This window comes from Xiphias gladius, chromosome 22 (genome assembly GCF_016859285.1).
Source record: "Xiphias gladius isolate SHS-SW01 ecotype Sanya breed wild chromosome 22, ASM1685928v1, whole genome shotgun sequence".
Classification (NCBI taxonomy): Eukaryota; Metazoa; Chordata; class Actinopteri; order Istiophoriformes; family Xiphiidae; genus Xiphias; species Xiphias gladius.
Genome location: NC_053421.1, coordinates 13245785 through 13265889, shown reverse-complemented (window position 1 = coordinate 13265889; position 20105 = coordinate 13245785). Strand labels below are relative to the sequence as shown.

At 40.1% G+C, this 20105-nt stretch overlaps 3 protein-coding genes across 4 annotated transcripts in view; 2 read left to right on the top strand and 1 right to left on the bottom strand.

Annotated features, from left to right (window-relative positions):
- The window catches only part of col14a1a (collagen, type XIV, alpha 1a), a 131654-nt gene extending 127495 nt beyond the window's left edge, over positions 1 to 4159 (top strand). The window contains exon 48 of one of the 2 annotated variants that reach the window (XM_040116900.1): positions 2426 to 4159. In XM_040116900.1, the coding sequence (XP_039972834.1) occupies positions 2426 to 2733 (308 nt within the window). In that variant the 3' untranslated portion in view covers positions 2734 to 4159. Of the gene's footprint in view, positions 1 to 1236 lie in introns of both variants that reach the window. The other variant, XM_040116901.1, reaches the window with a different exon arrangement.
- On the bottom strand, positions 4153 to 16038 carry mrpl13 (mitochondrial ribosomal protein L13). Its single transcript, XM_040116905.1, has 7 exons — positions 15733 to 16038; positions 14094 to 14217; positions 13678 to 13771; positions 12947 to 13007; positions 10902 to 10988; positions 8958 to 9079; positions 4153 to 4707 (listed from the first exon to the last, which is right to left on the bottom strand). Exons 1-7 carry the CDS (start codon positions 15757 to 15759, stop codon positions 4683 to 4685), a joined length of 540 nt encoding a protein of 179 aa, XP_039972839.1. The 5' UTR covers positions 15760 to 16038; the 3' UTR covers positions 4153 to 4682.
- dscc1 (DNA replication and sister chromatid cohesion 1) lies at positions 16020 to 19808 on the top strand. Its single transcript, XM_040116904.1, has 9 exons — positions 16020 to 16414; positions 17024 to 17192; positions 17332 to 17466; positions 17873 to 17963; positions 18058 to 18196; positions 18436 to 18488; positions 18616 to 18770; positions 19179 to 19327; positions 19481 to 19808. The coding sequence occupies exons 1-9, from the start codon at positions 16245 to 16247 to the stop codon at positions 19590 to 19592; spliced, it is 1173 nt and encodes a 390-aa protein (XP_039972838.1). The 5' UTR covers positions 16020 to 16244; the 3' UTR covers positions 19593 to 19808.
- Positions 19809 to 20105: the final 297 nt, after the last annotated feature.

Below are 20105 nucleotides of genomic sequence, written 5' to 3'. Positions count from 1 at the left end.
GTAAATGTATTTTCCTACTAAGCCAGAGTGAGTCAAACTTACTGTTTAATTATTTCACTGTTTCATGTTTTCGCAAGCATTTCCAAGGTGAGATTAAGCCTGAGGGTTACGTAGTCATCAGCCTACCATTGATTATTTTCCTTACGCTTTTATGAGTACACAAAAAGTAAAAAGTAAAAAAAAAAAAAACTCTTGCACGCAGACAATAAAAACAACTAATCAATTCACCAAAATAATTTGACTTGTTGACTTTTTGCCCTTTTTGTTTCGTGTTTGTCGCATTCTTTCTTGGCTAAGGTGCACCTACACAAGACGCACATCATGCATTTTTATGTAATTTTACTCAGTTACAATGTTAAAAGGGAAATGAGTGAATTTGGAAGTGTATGAATTACCAGTACATGTGGTTAAATTAGACTAGCCATCCTCTATGGGCATAGGTTTTTGAGAAATGGGGGAAATGCACTTGATTCCACAGGCATCCAGCAAATGAGAAACTCACCATTTGGCATATCTTAGAGCTGCAAGCAGATACATAAAAGGGCATTTATGAGTTTGTCCTTCTCTGGTTAAGTAGTTAAATGTCTCAAACTGAGCTATCCCTTTCAACTTCTCTAGAAAATGAGGGAAAACCCAGCCCTCATATCCTGGATCTTATTCCTGGAGATCAAATTTCACTGAATACAGAGTTTAGCATAGCTGTGTGCATGAAGCAAAGTGCCTTCAAATGAGCATTCACTGAGTAATTACTGGTGAAACACTGCAGTTGTGGTGTGTTACTGCAAGAAATCGCCTCACAATCTTTGACACAGTATTACTCGCAAGGCATGCTTATGGACTACAAACGCTCATGTTGCACTTTTGTTTTCTTTGTTGGAAATCATTATTTGTACTTTCTTGTGTAAAGAAAGAGAAATACAGATCTTACACATCTTCCATCTTTCCAAATTTTTTACACGAATGTCTTAAGTTATTTGAGCTAAATTTATTATAAGAACTACTCAGGGTGTGTGTATTTCCTTCTCTAAAAGAGAAAGCAGATTCCAAGACTAATTCTCTACCTCAAAACTGCAACCCAACAGCTGGAAAAGTGTCTGTCGGTGCAGTTTGAGAGGTTTAACTCTTCGGTGTCGTTGGGTTTTCCTCCTGATATGAGGTAACATCTTCTCTCTGACTTTTTTTTTTTCACCCTCCCTGTGTTCCCCTCCCTCCATTTCCTCGTCTTTCTGACTGAAGTTCAACAGGACTATGGGAATGATTACTGAGGAGCATTCTCCAACCGTTCTCCCCCTCTCCTCCTCCTCCTCCTCCTCCTGTGCTCACCTCCTTCCATCCTTCCTTCCTGTGCCTAGTGCATAAGACTAGAAACTGAGGAAATTGATCAATTCAACAATTGCCTCAAGGCCTCCATATTTCTTGGGATGGATAATTACTCCTGGCCCCTGTGTTTAACCTCTAATCCCTGCAGCAGAATTTTTTTTTTTTCCCCTCCAAATTACTTGCAACCTGTATTTCATTTTTGCAGACTGTGTGAAATTATCCAGAATTTTTGAAGGCACCAAATCTCTCTTCACCCAGTTTTTGAGTCACGTGCAAGTTTTCAAAAACATTATTCTCAAAAGATTTTCAGTCCTAATGCACATGATTATTATGAGGAGAAACTGGATTAATTGCTACTATCAGCTGAATTTCTTGATGGAACTGTTAAGCCGTGTGTTTCATCATTAGAGTGTGTCAGAGACACAAATGGATTAGTTTACCTTCCCACAAGACCAAACAAAACCACACAACGCTGCTGTGATGAACACCACCGCTGATCGCAGTGCCATCCATCAACAAATACTCATGCACACAATGCTTTGCTGCAGTAGCCTCTGCTTCACCCCGCTTCAAGCTCAAATCTCTTCAAAGCTAATCTCCAGTAAATACCGATGAACTGCTCTGATGCTGATTGGCCGCATTTATTACTAACCAATCCCCTCTATCTGTGCATCTCTCACATTATAAGGTGGGCAGAAAATCTAAATTTTACCCCTAATGTGACCCAGATTGGATGTTTTCATTTCTGGGCTATATGTGGTAAAGATCAGATTTTCTTTGTTTCCTTAACTGACTTTATTAACCCAATCTTTTGGACACTGTCTTAGGTCCCAAATCTGCTTGTGCACAGTCCCAAGGAGCTCGTTTCCTTGTCAGTGATATAAGATAAGAAAATGCTTGAAATCATTTAAACCTGCTTTATCATTTAAATTTCAATCCGTGCATGCTTCCCATTCCTGCTGTGCTTTTGTGCTCATTTAAGGCATTTTTAGTCACAAAGCCAGCGTTAACCTCGCTCCCTGCTCACCTGTAGTGGTGGCTTTGTTAGCTGTGGTGATCCAGAAATATACACTCAAACTGACCCCAAATATTCCCACCACCCCAGTCCAACCCCTGCCTCACGGTGGCTACCAGCCCTACAACCAGCTGTACAACCCTGCTGCAGTGGCTTACGACGACGACCAAGGAGGTGAAGACGAGGAGGAGGGAGAGGAGGAGCAGGACCGCGATTACCATCGTGGCTACCCCCCTCAGTACTATCCCCAACAGCCTTCCCAATTGGCCCACGCTCGCCACGGTTACCGCTCGAGCCCCACCCACTCTGAGGATGTGGAGCTGAGGTCGCCGGGTGTCGCCAGGAGGTTTTCACGCGATGTCGTTGTCATGGAGGAGAGTGAGGAGGGAGGACTTTAGAGGAAGGACGGACTCACCTGAAGTGCTTGAGCCCTGCACGCCACAACACACACACACACACACACACACACACACACACACACACACACACACACACACACACGTATTCAAACATGGAAACAAATCAGACACTGACATACACACACACACACACACACACACAACCCCCCAATCTGACACTGTAGTGAGAACCCCCCCCTGTCCCCATGTCTCAAGTGAGTTTCTCCACCAGGTGAAACAGTGTAAATAGCTCGTTGGAATCTTGTACGATATCTCTGTAAAAAGGGGGTCCGAAAAGTGCCTGATCTATGTTAGCATCGTCCAGTGGTAATGTAAAGGTAAGACCTGTTTATTTCCATTTTACAATTGATTTCAGGACTAAAATCTTTTTTGTGTGAAGCTGCATGTCTCCTTTGAGCCAACCAGTGAGTGTGTAACTGGATACGTGCATCTTGTTTTGGTTTATGTAACTAACTAGATTATTTTACCGTTCAAATCATTCGGGACGATGAGCTGGCAACCTTTGTACAGGCTGCTTTTTATAATGATGAATCATGTTTCCCCCACTTATTTTAGTGTGTAAAGGAATATTGAAATGTTTTGAAGTGATTTCTCCATGCAGTATTGAAGTTTGCTTCTCTTTACCAGGATTCTGGCTGAACCATTGCAGGAGTTAACGCCCCAGAATGAAATGTAGAAGCATATGCATTAAATTTCTGTTGTTTAATATTACATTAACACTGTGGAAAACAAATCACCTTTATCGTTTAAATTATTTTCTTTCAAAGAAAATCTGGCCCCCCATTACATTTTGTCCTGCCATATTTCATTCTGTTACTACGAACATGGAGCAGGTCTGTTGTGGGTTTCAATACTCAGACTTGTGGTGAATTTTAAAGGAAAAATCTGTGTTGTTTGTGTATTGTCGCTGCACCAGTTTGTTGTTTATTGTTCTTATACAAAGTCGGGCCTGTTCACTGTGGAAACGCTTTTCTCACTGGTTGACCTCTGACCTTGCGCTGGAAGGAGACCTGGATCCAGTTGTTATTCCAAACAGTCTGCTGCCTTTTCAGTGAAAACAGTAAGGAGAAAAACCACAAGTGTAAACTTCGCCCCTCCTGCGCTGCAGTCTGAAGAAACGAGCACTAAAGTAACTCCAAGTTGAGCTGCGAGCTGCCTCTGGTCTATTTGAGATTTAAACTGTCAACTTGAGCAGTTTTAATAAGGAATGTGTCTCACCACCATACCCCTTAGTACAATATGAACTTATTTATTTTCTATTTTGTTTGCTTTTATAACCAATAAATCTGTAATGACACTACAAAATCGTGTGTTAGGTCATTTAACTTTAGGAATACAAAAAGTTCAAAATTAAACTAGATTTTACAACATTTATGTAAAAACACTACTAGACGGGAACAAGTGAATTAAATTGTTTATTAGCCTATTTTACAATTCAAATAAAAATTGATTTGTATTTGACAACAGTATGGGAAGTTCTAGCACATTGACAAGAAGAAAAGCTCAGGATTTCCTGACCAGTGTTCAAATTTTCTACTGAAACCACACTGATGGCCTGAATGTTGTCATGGTAACACATTAATTGGTTTCGCTGTGAACCAACAAACCTACACAGGCAGGATCAGCTCTAACAGATGTCATTTTTTATGGGCCATAACTGTTCATTTCATGGTTGTATAATCAGAGCAAAACCCACAGAATCTGAATTTCTCTGATCAGAGCCGCTGTTGCCTGATTTACACAATCTGATTTTGTTTTTGTGATGTTTCATCTGAACGGAGAAAATCAGTTCTTGTGTTTTTGAACTTTTGACTTGCGATACTTTTTTGGCATGTATCATAACTGCAAATAAATTTGAGGAAACTGTTGCTTGCAGTTAGTGTGAATGTGAAAGTCTTCAGTTTTGCTCATGTCAGGCAGCCTGGATTTCATTTCATCTTGTAGTCTTCAGGTCTGTGGAGAAGACACGGGACAACATATATTAGTCTGGGGGGGCATGAAAGTCTGGAAAAAGAAGCTATTACTAGGAAAACATGGAGAGAAAGAGACAGATGAGAGACCAGACAGATCTTATTGTTTTTTCTTTTCAAAATGAGACCAGACATAGTATCCTCTTTGTGTTTCTTTCCCTTTAATTTCGAGCAGAGATTGCAGCAGACAGATATTATCAGAGCATGCTCTATTGGTTTTGATACAAAGTAGGAAAAATATTATCAAGTGTACAATCTCTGCTATCCACTACAGCAGAATGTTTATGTTGTTGATTTTTTATGTCTGAGCATGTGTGCGTGCGTGCGTGCATGTGCGGAGGGAGGAAGAAGGGTGGCTGCATATCCAATAATAATCTTTTGCCTCTGCTCCAAGGTTTTTCTGAGAGAATATTAACTTTGTGTTTAATAAAGGGTAACAACTGAATCGCCCTTGATAATCTCAACCCCATACACACGCACACGCTCAGTAAAATGAATGAGTGTGTTAGGGAATATTAACAAGGCCAAGGCCCTTCTCTTAAATAAACTAGGATTGGCTTGACCTTGACAACCATACAGTGACAGGCCTGAGCAAACGCACTGATTGGCTGAGGAGATTCAATAAGTAAACAATAAGTGGCTCGTTTATCATCACGCGCACACACTCTGACAATGCCAAACGCCATGTACACATCAAACAAAGAGGACAGCAGCTGAGTGAAAACAGTTTTTGAGTCAGAGCCCTATGTGTAAACTATGTGAAGCATTTTCACTTCATTTAATTCAATTATTTCACTTCAAATATTCATGCCAAATGTGGGTTGTGTTAATCAAATGTGTTTCAAGTACCAAATGGAGGGGTTCCCACGATGAAATAGTGTCAGGATCATAGTAAAGTACTGTTTTTTAGGTTTAAAGGGTCATTCCAACCAAACACAACCAAAACATTATCTCAATTGCGTCTTGTGGTAACCTAACATGCAGATTTGGTTTTATGCAACCCGATTTTGAGAGCCTGAGATTTCTGCCTCAACCCTAAAACCGTGGAGATTAATGGAATTTTGTTTGTGGTGCTCACAGCACTGAAATATTACATTTTAAAGAATTAAACAGCAACAGTATTTCCAGAGACAATTTCCCTGTTGCGGCACAAGAACACACATTTTTCATAGGGACTGTTTCTTCAGTAGAAAGTAGTTCCAATGAAAACTGTTGACACCGAGTTCAGTGAGGACACACTGCTGTTGAATTTTTATAAAATATTATTTTTAACATGCAGTAAGGAAACGCAAACAAAATTCCATTAAACTCAATTATACTGGGGGCATAATGGTGAAATGATTCTTCAATAACTTGATGAATACTTAAACGTTATTATTGTTTAGTTCTAAGCCAAGAACAATTGCAAATAGTGTATTGAACACAATGTAAAAACAGCTGCGAAATGTACACTGTTGCCAGTTAATTAGGAACATCTCGTAAAACTAATGCAGTCTAATATGACAGTCCTGCAATAAATCCGAACCCGAGGTCAAGGTAAATCGCAGACACACCTCACTGTATAATGCAACACAGTTCAACAGCACCACAAACTACAGCCTCCAAAATGATCACACAGTTGAATCAACACCTCTAACAGTTTCAGTAAAAACTGAACATTATAACCTTCATGAGGGGATGATTCATTGCAGGACTATTATCAGAATGCATTAGTTTTAGCTAGGTGTACCTAATAAGTGCCAACTCACTGTGCATATAGCAAACACATATGCAACCCATTATTTCACGAAGTAAAGAAACACAAAAGTTGCATGACTATGTTTCACAGTGTTGTTAAGAGGCTGGTCACTGCTTGAAACATTAACATATGTAATAACGACAGAGAGCATTAACAATGGTTATACAGTATATTAGACTGGCGCTGCTAAGACGTGAGCCACAAGGCAACGCCTCTGAATTTTCCATTTGAGCTTTTTCACGAGCTCACCAGCAGTCACAACCTCTGAGTAGTAAAAATAAAGACTACCACAGGAAGTGGGTGTTGAGCCACTCCTCCTGCGAATGAAGGGCAGTGACCAGGATAGGGCAGCTGGAATATGGACGAATGGATGGATTGATGGATGCTAAGGCTTTTGCTGAGCAGGTGGAGGAGAGGATGCTCTCAGTTCACCCATCAGAATGATGTTTCCACAGGTCAGCCCAGAGAAATGCAACAGGACAACTTTATCATGACAGCAAACCGCGGGTCACAATGCCAGTCTAATCTCCAACCAGAAAATACTTCAGTCAGAAAAGCCATGAATATGATTATGCCAAATAACAGATGCTCTCTCTCACAGCGTGCAGAGAAACCTTGCATGTCCAAACAGCCAGGGAGGGGTGGAAAGCAGCTTACTCTCCCCCACATGTGACATTTTGCTATTTATATTCAAAGGTTTGGCACAGCACCTAGACCAGGGAAAAACTGAAATATCTGAGATATAAATGTCTATTAAACAATACAACATCTACAGAGTAGGTGTTGAGTGGCCTATGATGTTTGATGGTAGCAAAAGGCAACCTTTCAGGGAAACTCACGGGGCACTCTGACATGTAACCATCAGAGAGAACACAACAAAAAAATTTCAACTTGGGAGAGAAAAGCTTATATATTTAGGTACTTCAAGCTGTATGCAAGTTCCTACCGCAGAATTCACATAGTGAATTTTTAACCACAGAAAGTCTATTCCCAGGAATCAAGTGGCTACTCGTCCAACAGTCAGTCCTTGTCCTCCATGCATCATGTCACATACTGACAGCTCATTGTTGGCTGACAATCATTTACACAACAGCCACGTGTTTGTAGTTACAATGAAAAATGTTGCATCTTATTTTTCCCTGCACAAGGGGAAAGTGTCAGTCAAACTGGCAACAAAAGAGGGGTTGGCATGCTTTTGGGTTAGATCCATTCATATATATGCTGCTTTGTAAGACCATGAAAACAATGCACTCTGCACTACTGACAAGATCAGCGCGGAGCAAAGCAGTGGGTGAGTGCAAAACCCCCCGTATTCATCGACATGAAGATTGCACCGCACTGCTGTGCACCGCAATTAGCAGTGACATGCCATTTACTGTGACTCTCCTCTATAGTCAAAAACAGTCCATATGGGCACAGTTGAGAAAAAGAAGTGTGCCAAATGAATATACCACTTCGTTGGTGCCTCAACATCATCTGTGGATTTGTAAATCGGTAATTCTTCCGAATGGAAGAATAAAAAACTTCCGTTTATCTCAGACATGTCATCTATTGTCAATGCAGAGTATTTGAAAACAGCTTTTAATTTTACAGATATAACTGCATGACCGGCCGCTATATTCCAAACAATCATGAATGAATCACAGAGGCAGGTTGGTAGGAATACACAAAGGTGGAACGAGAAGCACTCTGAGATGGTAATCAGTTCAACATCACCCCCTTTTGGCTGTTCCTCTTTAGTACAACACACAAAAAGATGGCTCTGTGTGTGTTTGCATTACTCATTGTAATGCAGGCTAAAGGTTCTCAGAAATATAGGACAGAAATATGAGGACTTGATTCCCAGCGAGGTACTTTTAAAGTATGTCATGCAATTAAAAAAAGAAGGTAGAAGTCAGGGGTTAGCATGACCATAAATGTTAAAATGTGTCATTGAATGTTTAGTTCAGTCCACTGAAGACAAACAGTGCTAGTTCTTAGCTGCTACCAAGGGATATTTTGCTTGATGTCATCTTTTGACAACTGAACCACAAAAAAGAAAAAGTGAAAACACTACTGTGCAAGTGCAGTTTTTACAGTAGTAGTCACTGATCATCATGACAATGAACGACCTAGTCGCCCCTGACAAGCAAAAAATGATAATTGAAAGGCACCAGATAACAACTCCACTTAAACATGAGATATATAGATAGATGAATGTGTAACACTCCAAATACACACACACACACACACACACACACACACACACACACACACACACACACACACACACACACACACACACACAGGAAGACAGCAACAAAGACAGTGACGCAGTGATCAGGTTTATCTGGCGTTTACTGAGGTTTTTGTCTGGCACTACATTCATCTCCTCCTTTATTTGCATTTATGTGCTGTGTTACCTATATGTGCACTGTATGTAGCGTATGTGTGTGCGCATTTATTCAGGCTATGCTGTGTTTGAGTACAGACTGTACGTGTGTGTTTCTACATACGGTGTCCAAAGCCTGGGGAAGGCGTCTATCTCCTCCTGGGTGTACTCGCTGAGTTTCCTGGGGATTTCTCTGGGCTGAGGCAGCTCCTCCGTCAGGTTGGCTCGGATGTCCTCTGGCAGCTCCTAGTGAGGGGTGGACAGAGGAGAAAGTTTTAGGCGGGACAATTAAAAGGAGAGAGGAAGGAAATGGGATGGCACAAAGAACTGAAAGGAGGTGACATGAAAAAGAAGGTGAGGATGAAGAAGAAGGCAGCATTAACACCATTTGCAGAAGCAGCTCAGACATTCTACAGAAAGAAGTGGAGTCCGCAACTCTCCAGGGTTGACCGACAGTCACTTTTATTGATATTCATTACAGCTGGGTATGTGCCTACAATTCATTAAGGAGCGGACAGATAGTTCTGACTAAGTTTTAAGAAAACTCTACCAACTTTACAGTATCTGCGCTGTTCTGAATTGCAGATGGGACTGCAGACATTCACAAGGCTCGGGAAGCCCATCTGGTAATACTTGGGGATGCACACTGCACAACATCAATTTGGATATCGTGACAGGAACAGGACAAAATAAAAGACAGGTGTCGGACTTTATTCACCTCTAAAGTCTGACAGCAAACACCCCATGTACCACAAACTTCATGATCTGATTTTCTTCTCTTGACACACGCGTGGAAATAATGATAATGCTCTCACATGGATAAAAATTACATCCAGTTCCTGGACCACGTCGCCCAGGTCAATTATCAGCCTCTCTTTTTTTGTTTCAGCTCATTTGAGAACTTTTGATGTGTGACACTGGTGGTTCTCGCCAATGCAATTTTAAAACAATCAACATGTAATGCTCCAGAGTGCCAAAAGTGTTGTCTATGAACTGCACAGACCATAAATCACTGCAACAATGATGCAATGCATGTTTCCTCTTTTGACTAAAGTAGTGAGAGGAGACTGACACACTTTGAAAACCAAGCAGAAACATATTAGTCACACCAATGCGATCAAAGCAGTATTACTTGATTTTTTTTTTTTTTTTGGCTTCTTGGGGGCAACGGTACAAGCTGCACTGCAGAAAGCACAAAAGACAACACTGGCATCAACAAACAGCTGCTTATTTACACATCCAGCAGATACAGAACAATATTAGCATTCATCTGGAGTCGTGTTATTGACCATGGGATGTATGCAAGTCCTATATTCACTCTCCTTTTAGCGCTTTTTTTTTTTTTTTAATCTCTCTAAACTCTTAAAAAAATATCTGGCTCTTTAGCTGCTAAACGATCCACTACGTTAAATAGCTAATCATTAACTGTCTGCCATTTGGGGCTGAGCAGGTAGCGTATGGTTGGTTTATCAGAGCTTGCTGAAAACATCTGCCAGCTGCATCAGGAAACAACGTGGATTAGGGCAGTGAGAATGAACCAAAACAGTAAAGCTGTGGGCTCTAAACCCAAAAGGCTCAGTAGAGGTGAGGGGAACTGCAAAGTTGGGTGATAATTCTCTGTGGGATCATCACTACGATTGAAACCCTTAACATTACACAGTCATATGACCACTTGTTATTAAAAGAAAATTCCACAGACTTATATTATACAAGACTGAGAAAGTGCAAAATGCTTCTGAGGCAAGCTCACGACCAGTGGGAGACACAGAGCGGCCACCTCATTGTCCAGCACTTCAAACAGCCAGAACATATGTATATTAATCAACTGATATTAACCATAAAGGTGAAGCAGCAGAAATTAAGAAAACCTTGACCTGGATAAAGGTTGGGAAAACAAGATTCAAATTGGCTCATTTTTTTGAGTCTGTATCTGCAAAATAAGATCAGTGCACCCCTTCTAATATTGTGCCCCCTTTGTGATTGTCCTTAATAAGCCTGGATGATGAAGTTGTAGGGGGGGTATCTCTAGACCTGTCAGCTATGAGAGATAAGGAGAAACAGGACTTACATCATCAGGGAAGATGTGTAATCGCTGCATCATGGTGCGCCGGTGTAGATTCTTAGGAAGCATGCCGTAAACTGACAACTTCACAATCTGGTGAGAAGAAGCACATTGAAAAGGTTGGAATACAGTCAACTATTTTTTTCTCGTAAAAACGTCAGTATCTATAGCAACCTTACAACTTTTTTTCTTACATTTGCGTCCGTCCCAAAAATTGACTGTGTTTCTCAATATGAGGCTGGTTGCTAAAAAGGTGAATTCAACTTCAGAGTTACTGGATTGATGGATTGGACAGATATATTGGACAGAGATGCTGGGCAGAGGCAGTGCTGACAAATCATTTATCTGTCCAATTCTATTTCTCCCTCTTCTCTCTCCAATCCCCCAAAACCTCATTTTAACTAAACCACCATCAGGACAAAAGTCTGAAGTCAGGGACTGGACTTAAACCTGCATCAGGAAAGAGCCAACAGCAGAGTAGATGTCTCCCCTGGTTTTGTCAACTACAGGTTGGGAACCAGTGCAGGTAATTCACCTACTTTTAGTGGTCCCCACATGACAATAGCATTTTACATATTCATTAGCCTACACATGTGGAAAAAGTCTACAAACGAGTAAATAAGGAATTTGTTGGGGACTATTTTTTAAAATGCGGATTAATACACATTTGGGTTTCTGGTAAGTTTGCATTTTAATAGATTTTGAATAGTATTTGGAAAATAGTTTTTGCTCTGTGGCACAGAGAAATTTGCTGTATCAAGCTTTGGCTAAACAGAAAGTACGTGTACAATACATTGTTGGTTTTAGTCTTTTCATGGGACTTGTTCACAATAAGAAAAATATAGACTATTGCCAAACTTATCCTCTCAGTTCATGAGTTGTTCTCTCTCGCTTTTGTCAAAGCCTTGATGTTTTGAACATCAGGGATTGCCAGTGGTTAGTCAAGTACATTTTTTCCGTCGTGTGAGGGAATTTTCTATTGGATTAAACCAGTCAAGCATGGGCCTTGAGGTCTCAGGCGAAACAGCAGCAAATCTTTCTGAAAGGCAAACTGTCTTCTCTCCCTGAGACGCTGGGCAGCTGTCTGGGGTTATTTTGGGGAAACCAAGCCATTCTGATAAAAGTGAAGCAACATTGTTGTAGTAGCCAAGGTCAAAGGAGATGGCTGTTTTTGCCTGCCTGGAAGTCTTAGACCGGGATCTGCTAGAATCCATGGGTTTAGCCAGATAACAGTGGCTCAAGACCAGGATGCGCTGACGTTATACTGAAGGCTACATGCAATGTAATCTGAACTAGCACAGGTAAAAACATTAACTTGTTTACAGAATAACGAACCAATAGACTAACTCCACAAACTGTGGCGGCATTGAGCTTGACAATTTCTGGGCTTAAAGTATTTGCAGCATAATCAATAAGGGTTAAAAGACTGAGCACAGGGGACTGAGCTTCAGAATGGAGACGGCATCATGCAAAGAAACTTGTATTGATAATTTTCTCCAATCTCCTTGGCCAAGCTTCAATAAATATTTTCAGCATAAGACATCTTGGGCTCCTGAACACTTTCTTCACTGACGAGTTGACCAATAATCAGCAAAATCTCCACAATAGGTCATATCATGTCGTAAATGTAATTTTATCTTTGTGTATAAAAAGCCAAGCTCTGCACTTCCTGTAACACAATGAAGGGTCCATAACCCTGAACCCAATAATATGCAAAACAACCAAAACTCCAGGAGTTATCCCTCAAGTGACATTCTCATACTGAGTTTCACCAAACACCACCATCACCAGTGTGAATCCACTGCTGCTTAATCCCTGTTCTCTGCACTCCACATTAATGTGCACGAGCAGCACATATGCGGGAAGGGATAAATGTCAAACCATGAAACACCTACTCTGCACCACATGTGGCAAGACATAAAAATTATGCTAATCTCTAAGAATGTGGTTTAAAAATCATACATACAGTATAATAGAACTCCACGTGTAAGGTATGAGGGCAGAGACATTCCTAAGTTTTTTAGGAAAAAATGCTGACTGACAATACTTACAGCTTTTGGGTCTTTTTGATGCAGCTGGGCAGCTGTGACTTGTTTGAATCCACCTGGATACCTTAGGAAAAAAAACAAAAACTTAGTCAGTACTTGTTGTGCATGACATACCAAGACCACAGTGCTTTAACATCTCTAACTTCTCTAGTATTCCACTTACAGTTATTCGATTCATATAAAAAATCTAAGTATGCATTTACCAGACATGACAAAGAATAAGATCCTCTACTAAACACAATTTATTAAAAGATTAAACAGTGTTCTGATTTTGTATCTGCACTTCTTATCAAATATTTTTTCTCTTTTAAACAAAGGAAATAGAAAAGTAAATTGTTGTAGGAAATATGCAATATGCGAATATGTAATAATGCATTTTAAAGGCTTTTCAGCAGCAAGGGGGTAATTGAGCCTTAAGTGCAGACTTCATTATATGTCACCCCCCTAATCCCCTAATCTCTAATGTAAATGCATAAAGCACTATGCAGAGAAGATAAAATGCTTAATTACAGCAGTTTGTTTTCATAAGTCGAGAGTCCAGAATATAAATACAATACAACTCCAACCCACCACAAAAGCTGTGGTGTGTTTGTGGATTGTTGCCATTCCTAGAGACTCTGACAAGAGGCGACAGAGACATGCTTTGTATTTAAATTTTAACAAGTACTGAACAGCAAAAACAGCAAAAGCGACAAGAAAAGTGGAAGTATCATATGAGCTAACTAGGCACTTACCCTGTGTGTGATGAGTAGACTTTCTGCTCCCATTTGTTTCCAGAGAAAGCTATATGTTTGGTGTTTATTACTACCACATGGTCACCACAGTCACCTGCGAAGATGATCGAGAGGTTACAGTTATGTTAGAAATTATAAGAAGAAATACTTGACTCCGTTTTAACAGAGAGACAGAAAGGTACAGACACAGCTGGACTTCCCATTATTACACCAAAAACAGCAGCTATTTTTTCTAGAGTAGTGAAGACTCATTTTCCAGAAAACAAAGAATATTATGAGAATGTAACTTCACAAAGAATAAGTAAGAAGAAATCAAAAATATTTTTTAAGTTTATACTCTACTGCCATTGTGTGGTCATTCCATGCCACAACAACCTTAAACTGGGATGGGACTGGAGGTAGCAGGTCCTACTCACTCATTGAATGGTAGATAGGTTTGTGCTTCCCCTGTAATCTAACAGAACACATGCTTGCGATCTTCCCAGGAGGCTGCATCCTGGCATCTATTAAGAACCAGGAGCGGGCAAAGGTTGCCCATTGCTGAAAGAAGAAAGGGATAAAGAATGGGATGGTTAAAATGACAGACATGGGACCATCACAGGTTTAATGGTATGAGAAACGTTGTTGTACTTTTCCTGTAATAAAGTGAGCACTCCATAAGCCTGGCACCATGAATATGCTACTAAAGCCCAACATCCAACCCAAATAAACCCCAAGCAATTATTTGTGAACAGACATTCTTGCACTGCACTGATTTACAGAATGCACCAAACACCACCATCACCATCACAAATGCACTACTGGTCAATCCCAGTTCTCTGCTCATAGGAAGGGATAAGTGTCAACAAAAGACTCATCTACACACAGATTGTGGCAGACACAGAAACTGTACTCTATGAATGTAAGTTAATTCACACACACAGTATGACAGAAATTCAGTGCATGTCTGACATCTTCAGGGAATATATCAAACTCCTTGACCTTTCCCAAATAGAATATACAGTATTGTGCAAAAGTTTTAGGCATTGTAGATGTTTAGATGCGTATCCATCACACAATACTATGACAAAGGCATCCAATTGGTCACAAATTCATTTTGCAGTTGGGCAACAAGCCAAAACATACAGCCAGAGTCGTAAAGAGCTATCTTCAGCTACAAGAAGAACAGGGCGTCCTGCAACAGGTCTGCCTGCCACAGAGTCCTGATCCCAACATCAATTAGTCAGGCTGAGATTACATGAAGAGACAGAAGACAAAGAGACAGACTAAACCCATAGAAGAAATGTTGTTCTCCAAGATCAAGATTTTCCGAAAATTTAACCTGTGTACAAGTGTACTTAGAAGAACTAATGCTGTTTTAAAGGCAAAGTGTGGTCACAGCAAATATTGATTTGATTACGTTTTCTTTTTCTGTTTACTGCACTTTGTATGAAGTTAATGGGTGAATAAATACTGTTCATGGCATTATTTCTGAAAGCATCCCTTAGTTCATATTATATTATATACAACTTTTGTGCAGTACTGTATATTTTAAAGTTCCTTCTTAACTATTGATGTCTATGTAATTTCCTTTCCAGTTTTGACATTAGTAGCAGCCACCGGAAATAGTTCATCAACTGCACCACTATGGCCACATCTCAATTTGTTGAGATCAACACACAGGTCTGAAAAGTATTCAGAGCTCTGTTGTAAGACCTAACCCCAAAATATCCCGTAACAATGCTTCAGGCTGCCATATTTTAAAGTTCAGAGGGGCTAACTAGAAATAATATTGATCTTACAGTCATAACGCTTCTTGTAAAGAAAAGAGTTAGGCTACAACTTCGATACGTGGGTATTTTTTGCTGAACACTGTCCACTAGTTTCCTAGCTAACCATTACAATAATGTTCATACTCACTCACTCACTCACAAACACAGACACACACACCGCGGCTAGCTCATTAGCAATGCTAGCTAACGGTGTGGCTATCGAACCCGCGTGAGATTAAACGCAAGTAACAGTCAAATTGTGAAATAAAAATAAGATTATGTAATGAATGATGTGTAATATCACCTGGGCAGATCTGGAGAAACTTGACATTTCAACGACACTACAAGCACATCCTCAATACATTTGACCCTTAACGTGAGCAACGGTCCATTCGGTAACTTTATTCGGTTGAAACAAGATTTGAGACTTCGCTGTTCCTATGTTACAGCTTTAGCTATATCTAGCTCATGTAGCAAAATGTACCGACATTTCATCAGCACACTCACTTGACTTATTAGTAAATCTACATGACAATCTATATAAATCTTCGATGATAATTGTTTTAGCATTTATTTAAGAGTCAATCGAACAGTAGTTTCTACCCGGTCGTATTTTGACGTCGCGCCTCGACGTAGTTACCACTTCCTTCCCACGATAGAAACAGCGCGGGGAAATTTGACAATCACCGGATACAGAGGAAAAAAAAAACATTTTACACTTCATTAAAAAGGGAATTTTCTGACAGTTTGTCTCGTCAGTTAAAAAGGGTTTATTCGTCAAAACACCATCGAGTTAGCTTGCCGTCTGTGCTAAAAATGAGAACTTTAGAGGAGGTGCAGGCCACGCTGCAGATCGCCAAACTGAAAGAAGAGGATCTAAAGAAAACAATCCACTGTCTGACTTTTGGGGAAAATGTTGCGTCTGCAGACTACTGCCTGATGGAGCTGGACGACACACTGTGCAAACACATAGAAGCTGGCCAAACGTAAGCTATTGATAGTGTGCATTCAATAAGGAAGCATTGTTGTTCTGTTTTATTCTGTTCTCGTCACAAGGTCTGATTAGTTTCGCGATTGATTAAGCTATAGATGTAATCGCTGCATCTCTTAAATTTCAAAAAACAATGAAAAATACCCTCCTTAAGTGCCCCAGAGCCCAATGAGACATCTTCAAAATGCTTGTTATATCTGACAACGGTCAAAAACCCAAAGGTTATATAATCTACAGTGATATAAAAGCAATCATTCATCTCATTTCAGAGGGTGGAGCCAGTTTGTCTTTTTTACTTAAATGGTTTAAGCAAATCGTTTTTTTTAAATTGTTGTCGTTTTATTTTGTGAAGATCGACTAATCAAAAAATGAACTCATCATTTCAGCACTACCGTTCATTAATATACAACCTCATAAGAGCACATAGTCTGTAAACTGTTGTCATTCCCTTTTTGTCTTGTTTAACACAAATGATAAATGAGGGTGAAGATAATCAAAACTGATTTGCACTGCAGAGGCACAAGATGAGCGGAATGGATGCAAATACATATGTAAATGTAACTTATAAACAATAACTAACAATTGTAATTTGATCTTTTTCCAGTCTAGTGATTCGGGGGGATAAAGATGAGCATGCAGTGCTCTGTAGTGGTGACAAGACCTATGATCTTAAAATAGCTGACACCTCCAACCTGCTGCTGTTTGTACCAGGATGCAGAACGCCAGACCAACTCACTAACAGCCCAGACAGCTCTCAAGTGGTGCACGCACAGGTACGGAATTGATAGATGCATAAGAACACATGAACACTTGCCTGACGTAGTGTAACATCCACACAAACAGACACGTGCACATAATGGTTGGTTGAACTTATGACCCACATACACTAACAATATCCTACTTCTGTTGTAGATCTGGGGATTTTGCAACAGCTACTGGGAACTGAGGAAACAGCGTCCTAAACTGAGGAAACTGTCAAAGCTTTTAAAGGAGAATCCTTATGAAGGACCTGTTTTAGGAGCACAGGCAGAGAACACAGAGAACAGGGTAAAACATCTTCTATAGAGAAGTCATTAAACATAATAGCCTGTAGGACTGAGTATCACTAGCATGCATATTAAGTCTTCTTTCTTTCAGTAGTGCCCATGGTAGAAGTCCGTCACCATGTAGGCTATCGCTCAGTTTCCACAAATTTTGCATGATAAAAAATATTTGCTTACTACAAATGATATCTCTGTTAAGTAAAATATCAGTGCAGCCCTAACTGACTGTATCATGTAATGCATCTGGTGAAAGAATGTGGGGCTTCTATGTCAATATGTCCTTTCCTTTTTGAAAATTAGTGGCTTTTAAACCATATATTTGAGTATTGCTTGCTAAGATGAATGGTCCTTCTTTTGAATGTTACCATAGCTCTTAGTAAGTGCTTCCCTTTGTGTTCCTCTGTTGTCAGTACACAATGCAGGATCTGTTGGAGAGGATCCAGGCCAGTGAAGAGGAGATAAAGACCCACTTAGAGACCATCCATGCCTGTCAAATAGATGGTAAACAGTGACTTTTGTTAATAATTTACATACATACCTGTATGAATTGTTAAACCTAAAGGCTGTTTACAAAAAGTGTCTTTCTTTCTTCCAGGCTACTGGCGCATGCTGGACTTTGACTATGAGATGAAGCTGCTCGGTCATGTGACTCAGCTGGTGGATTCTGAGTCGTGGTCCTTCAACAAGGTTCCCCTTCAAATCAGTCTGGAAGAGTTAGCCCCGCTGGAGCCCAAGTAAGTTAACATCTGAGATCCTCATGTTCACCGGTAGAGATCTACAAAAGGAAAGGCAAAAAGTTGGCAGTTAAAACTAAAGTTGGTTTTTAGTTATGTTGAGACTGAGGAATCAAAAAACTACCCAAATAACAAAACTAGAGAGGTTGTACTGACTTTCTGAGCATCTATTATAAGTCTTATAATAGAGTAGATGGTCGGTGAGGTTCCAATAATGATATTCTCTTTCTTATTCACAGAGGGATGATCGAGCACTGTTTGAACTGCTATGGGAAACCTTATACTGAAAACGGTAAAGAAAAAAAAAAAAAGATTCAATTGATAGACCATAAGATTTTATTAGCAAATTGGTAGGATATTCTTACGCAATCTGGAGCTACACTGTACTAAAATCTCTTTCTCCTCCTTCCTCTATACAGACGAAGTGTTTTACGCATTGCATGAGGATAAAGTCTGTAGAGGCGTAGCACTAATGCTGCTGCAGAACGCTGTCAAGTTCAACCTAAGGGAGTTTCAGGAGGTCTGGCAGCAGAGCGTCCCGGAGGGCATGAGCACAAGACTGGACCAGCTAAAGGTTAGCCTGTACCTCGCTTATACTACATACTGCAATCTGACCTGTATTTTGAAAAAAGGTTTTCTTCATTATTTACGAACCGGGGGTCCAAAAGTAGGGTCTGAGTCTTTTTTTTTTTTTAATAAGGGTCAGATAAGTTGTCTTAAGAATGCATACAAAGCCACTACACCTTGCAGCCGAAACATTGAAGAGTGCTATGGCTTCTAGGGGCCAGGAATCCATTAAAAATCACCAGACTCTTCCTCATATCTCAGTGTTATTTCTCTTCCAAGCCAGTTTGCATTTTATTTAGTTTAGAATTTAGCCTCCAAATACCCCCTAACTAGACTGAGCTAATATGGAGCATAGTTGTTGACTGACCTTCTTGAGAAACTGGCCGCAGCGCTGATGGCATTGTAAATCTTCCAGAGCGTTGCCCTGGTGGACCGCATGTCCCGTCCAGAGACTATCTGCCTGCTGCGAGTGGAGGAACTCCCAGAGGACACGCTGGAGCGCTTCAACCACCTCTTCACACTCAGAGAGAAATGGACAGAAGAGGACATCACGCCATACATACAGTTGGTGTTATCCATCTAAGAAATTATCTTATCCTTTCAATAAAAGCAAAATAATAACAACTTGTGAATTAACTGATTTTTAACCTTCTAGATAAGCAACCTGGTTCATTATAACACGTTATAATTCACTTCCTCCCTCTTCTCCTCATCCAGAGACCTGTGTGGAGAGAAACAGACCACCGGAGCCCTCCTGACCAAATATGCTCGATCTTCAATGCAAAACGGGATCAAGGTCTTCAATTCAAGAAGGCCTGTGGCTAGATGAACATGTCTACTGTCAAGCAGTGAATTTAAATTTGGAAATGAATGTGGTTATGTTTATTCCCAGTCTGACTTTTGCAATTGTCAAAATTCTTTTACTCATGATTGTCCTTAAAAATGCCGATAGCATTGTAGATATTTATCAATCAATTATATTAAAGAGTTATTACAATTAACCACTTAAAATTCAAGTGTTAAAGTATCTGTCACCACAACCAAACTTGATCTTTGTGACTTCATTTATTTTGTCTTTAAAAATGTCACATGTTGGTAATAAAATAAGTTGGACAAAAAAGTACCTTTTTGCATTTCCGGCAGACAGTAGAATTCAGGTGCTGTGCTGGAGGTTGTCCACAAGGTGGTGGCCTGTGCTGATAAACGTAAGCTCAGGTACTGAATAGTGTGTACTGGCTGAGGTCCAGCTGCCTTGTTCCAACTGGTTGTACTTTACTGCATTTAAATGTCAATTGCTTATAACACAGAACAAGAGATCGTTCACAGTATCAGACAAATAAAT

What these genes read in the sequence shown, in the direction of transcription:
- mrpl13 (XM_040116905.1), bottom strand. Translation starts at nt 15,759, where the DNA reads ATGTCAAGTTTCTCCAGATCTGCCCAG. An exon ending in GTTTCTCCAGATCTGCCCAG is followed by an intron (nt 14,218 to 15,732) that starts GTGATATTACAC and finishes TTCTTCTTTCAG; the next exon opens with CAATGGGCAACCTTTGCCCG. An exon ending in GTCTACTCATCACACACAGG is followed by an intron (nt 13,008 to 13,677) that starts GTAAGTGCCTAG and finishes TTTTTTCCTAAG; the next exon opens with GTATCCAGGTGGATTCAAAC.
- dscc1 (XM_040116904.1), top strand. Translation starts at nt 16,245, where the DNA reads ATGAGAACTTTAGAGGAGGTGCAGGCCACGCTGCAGATCGCCAAACTG. An exon ending in CCATGCCTGTCAAATAGATG is followed by an intron (nt 17,964 to 18,057) that starts GTAAACAGTGAC and finishes TCTTTCTTCCAG; the next exon opens with GCTACTGGCGCATGCTGGAC. An exon ending in GACATCACGCCATACATACA is followed by an intron (nt 19,328 to 19,480) that starts GTTGGTGTTATC and finishes CTCCTCATCCAG; the next exon opens with AGACCTGTGTGGAGAGAAAC.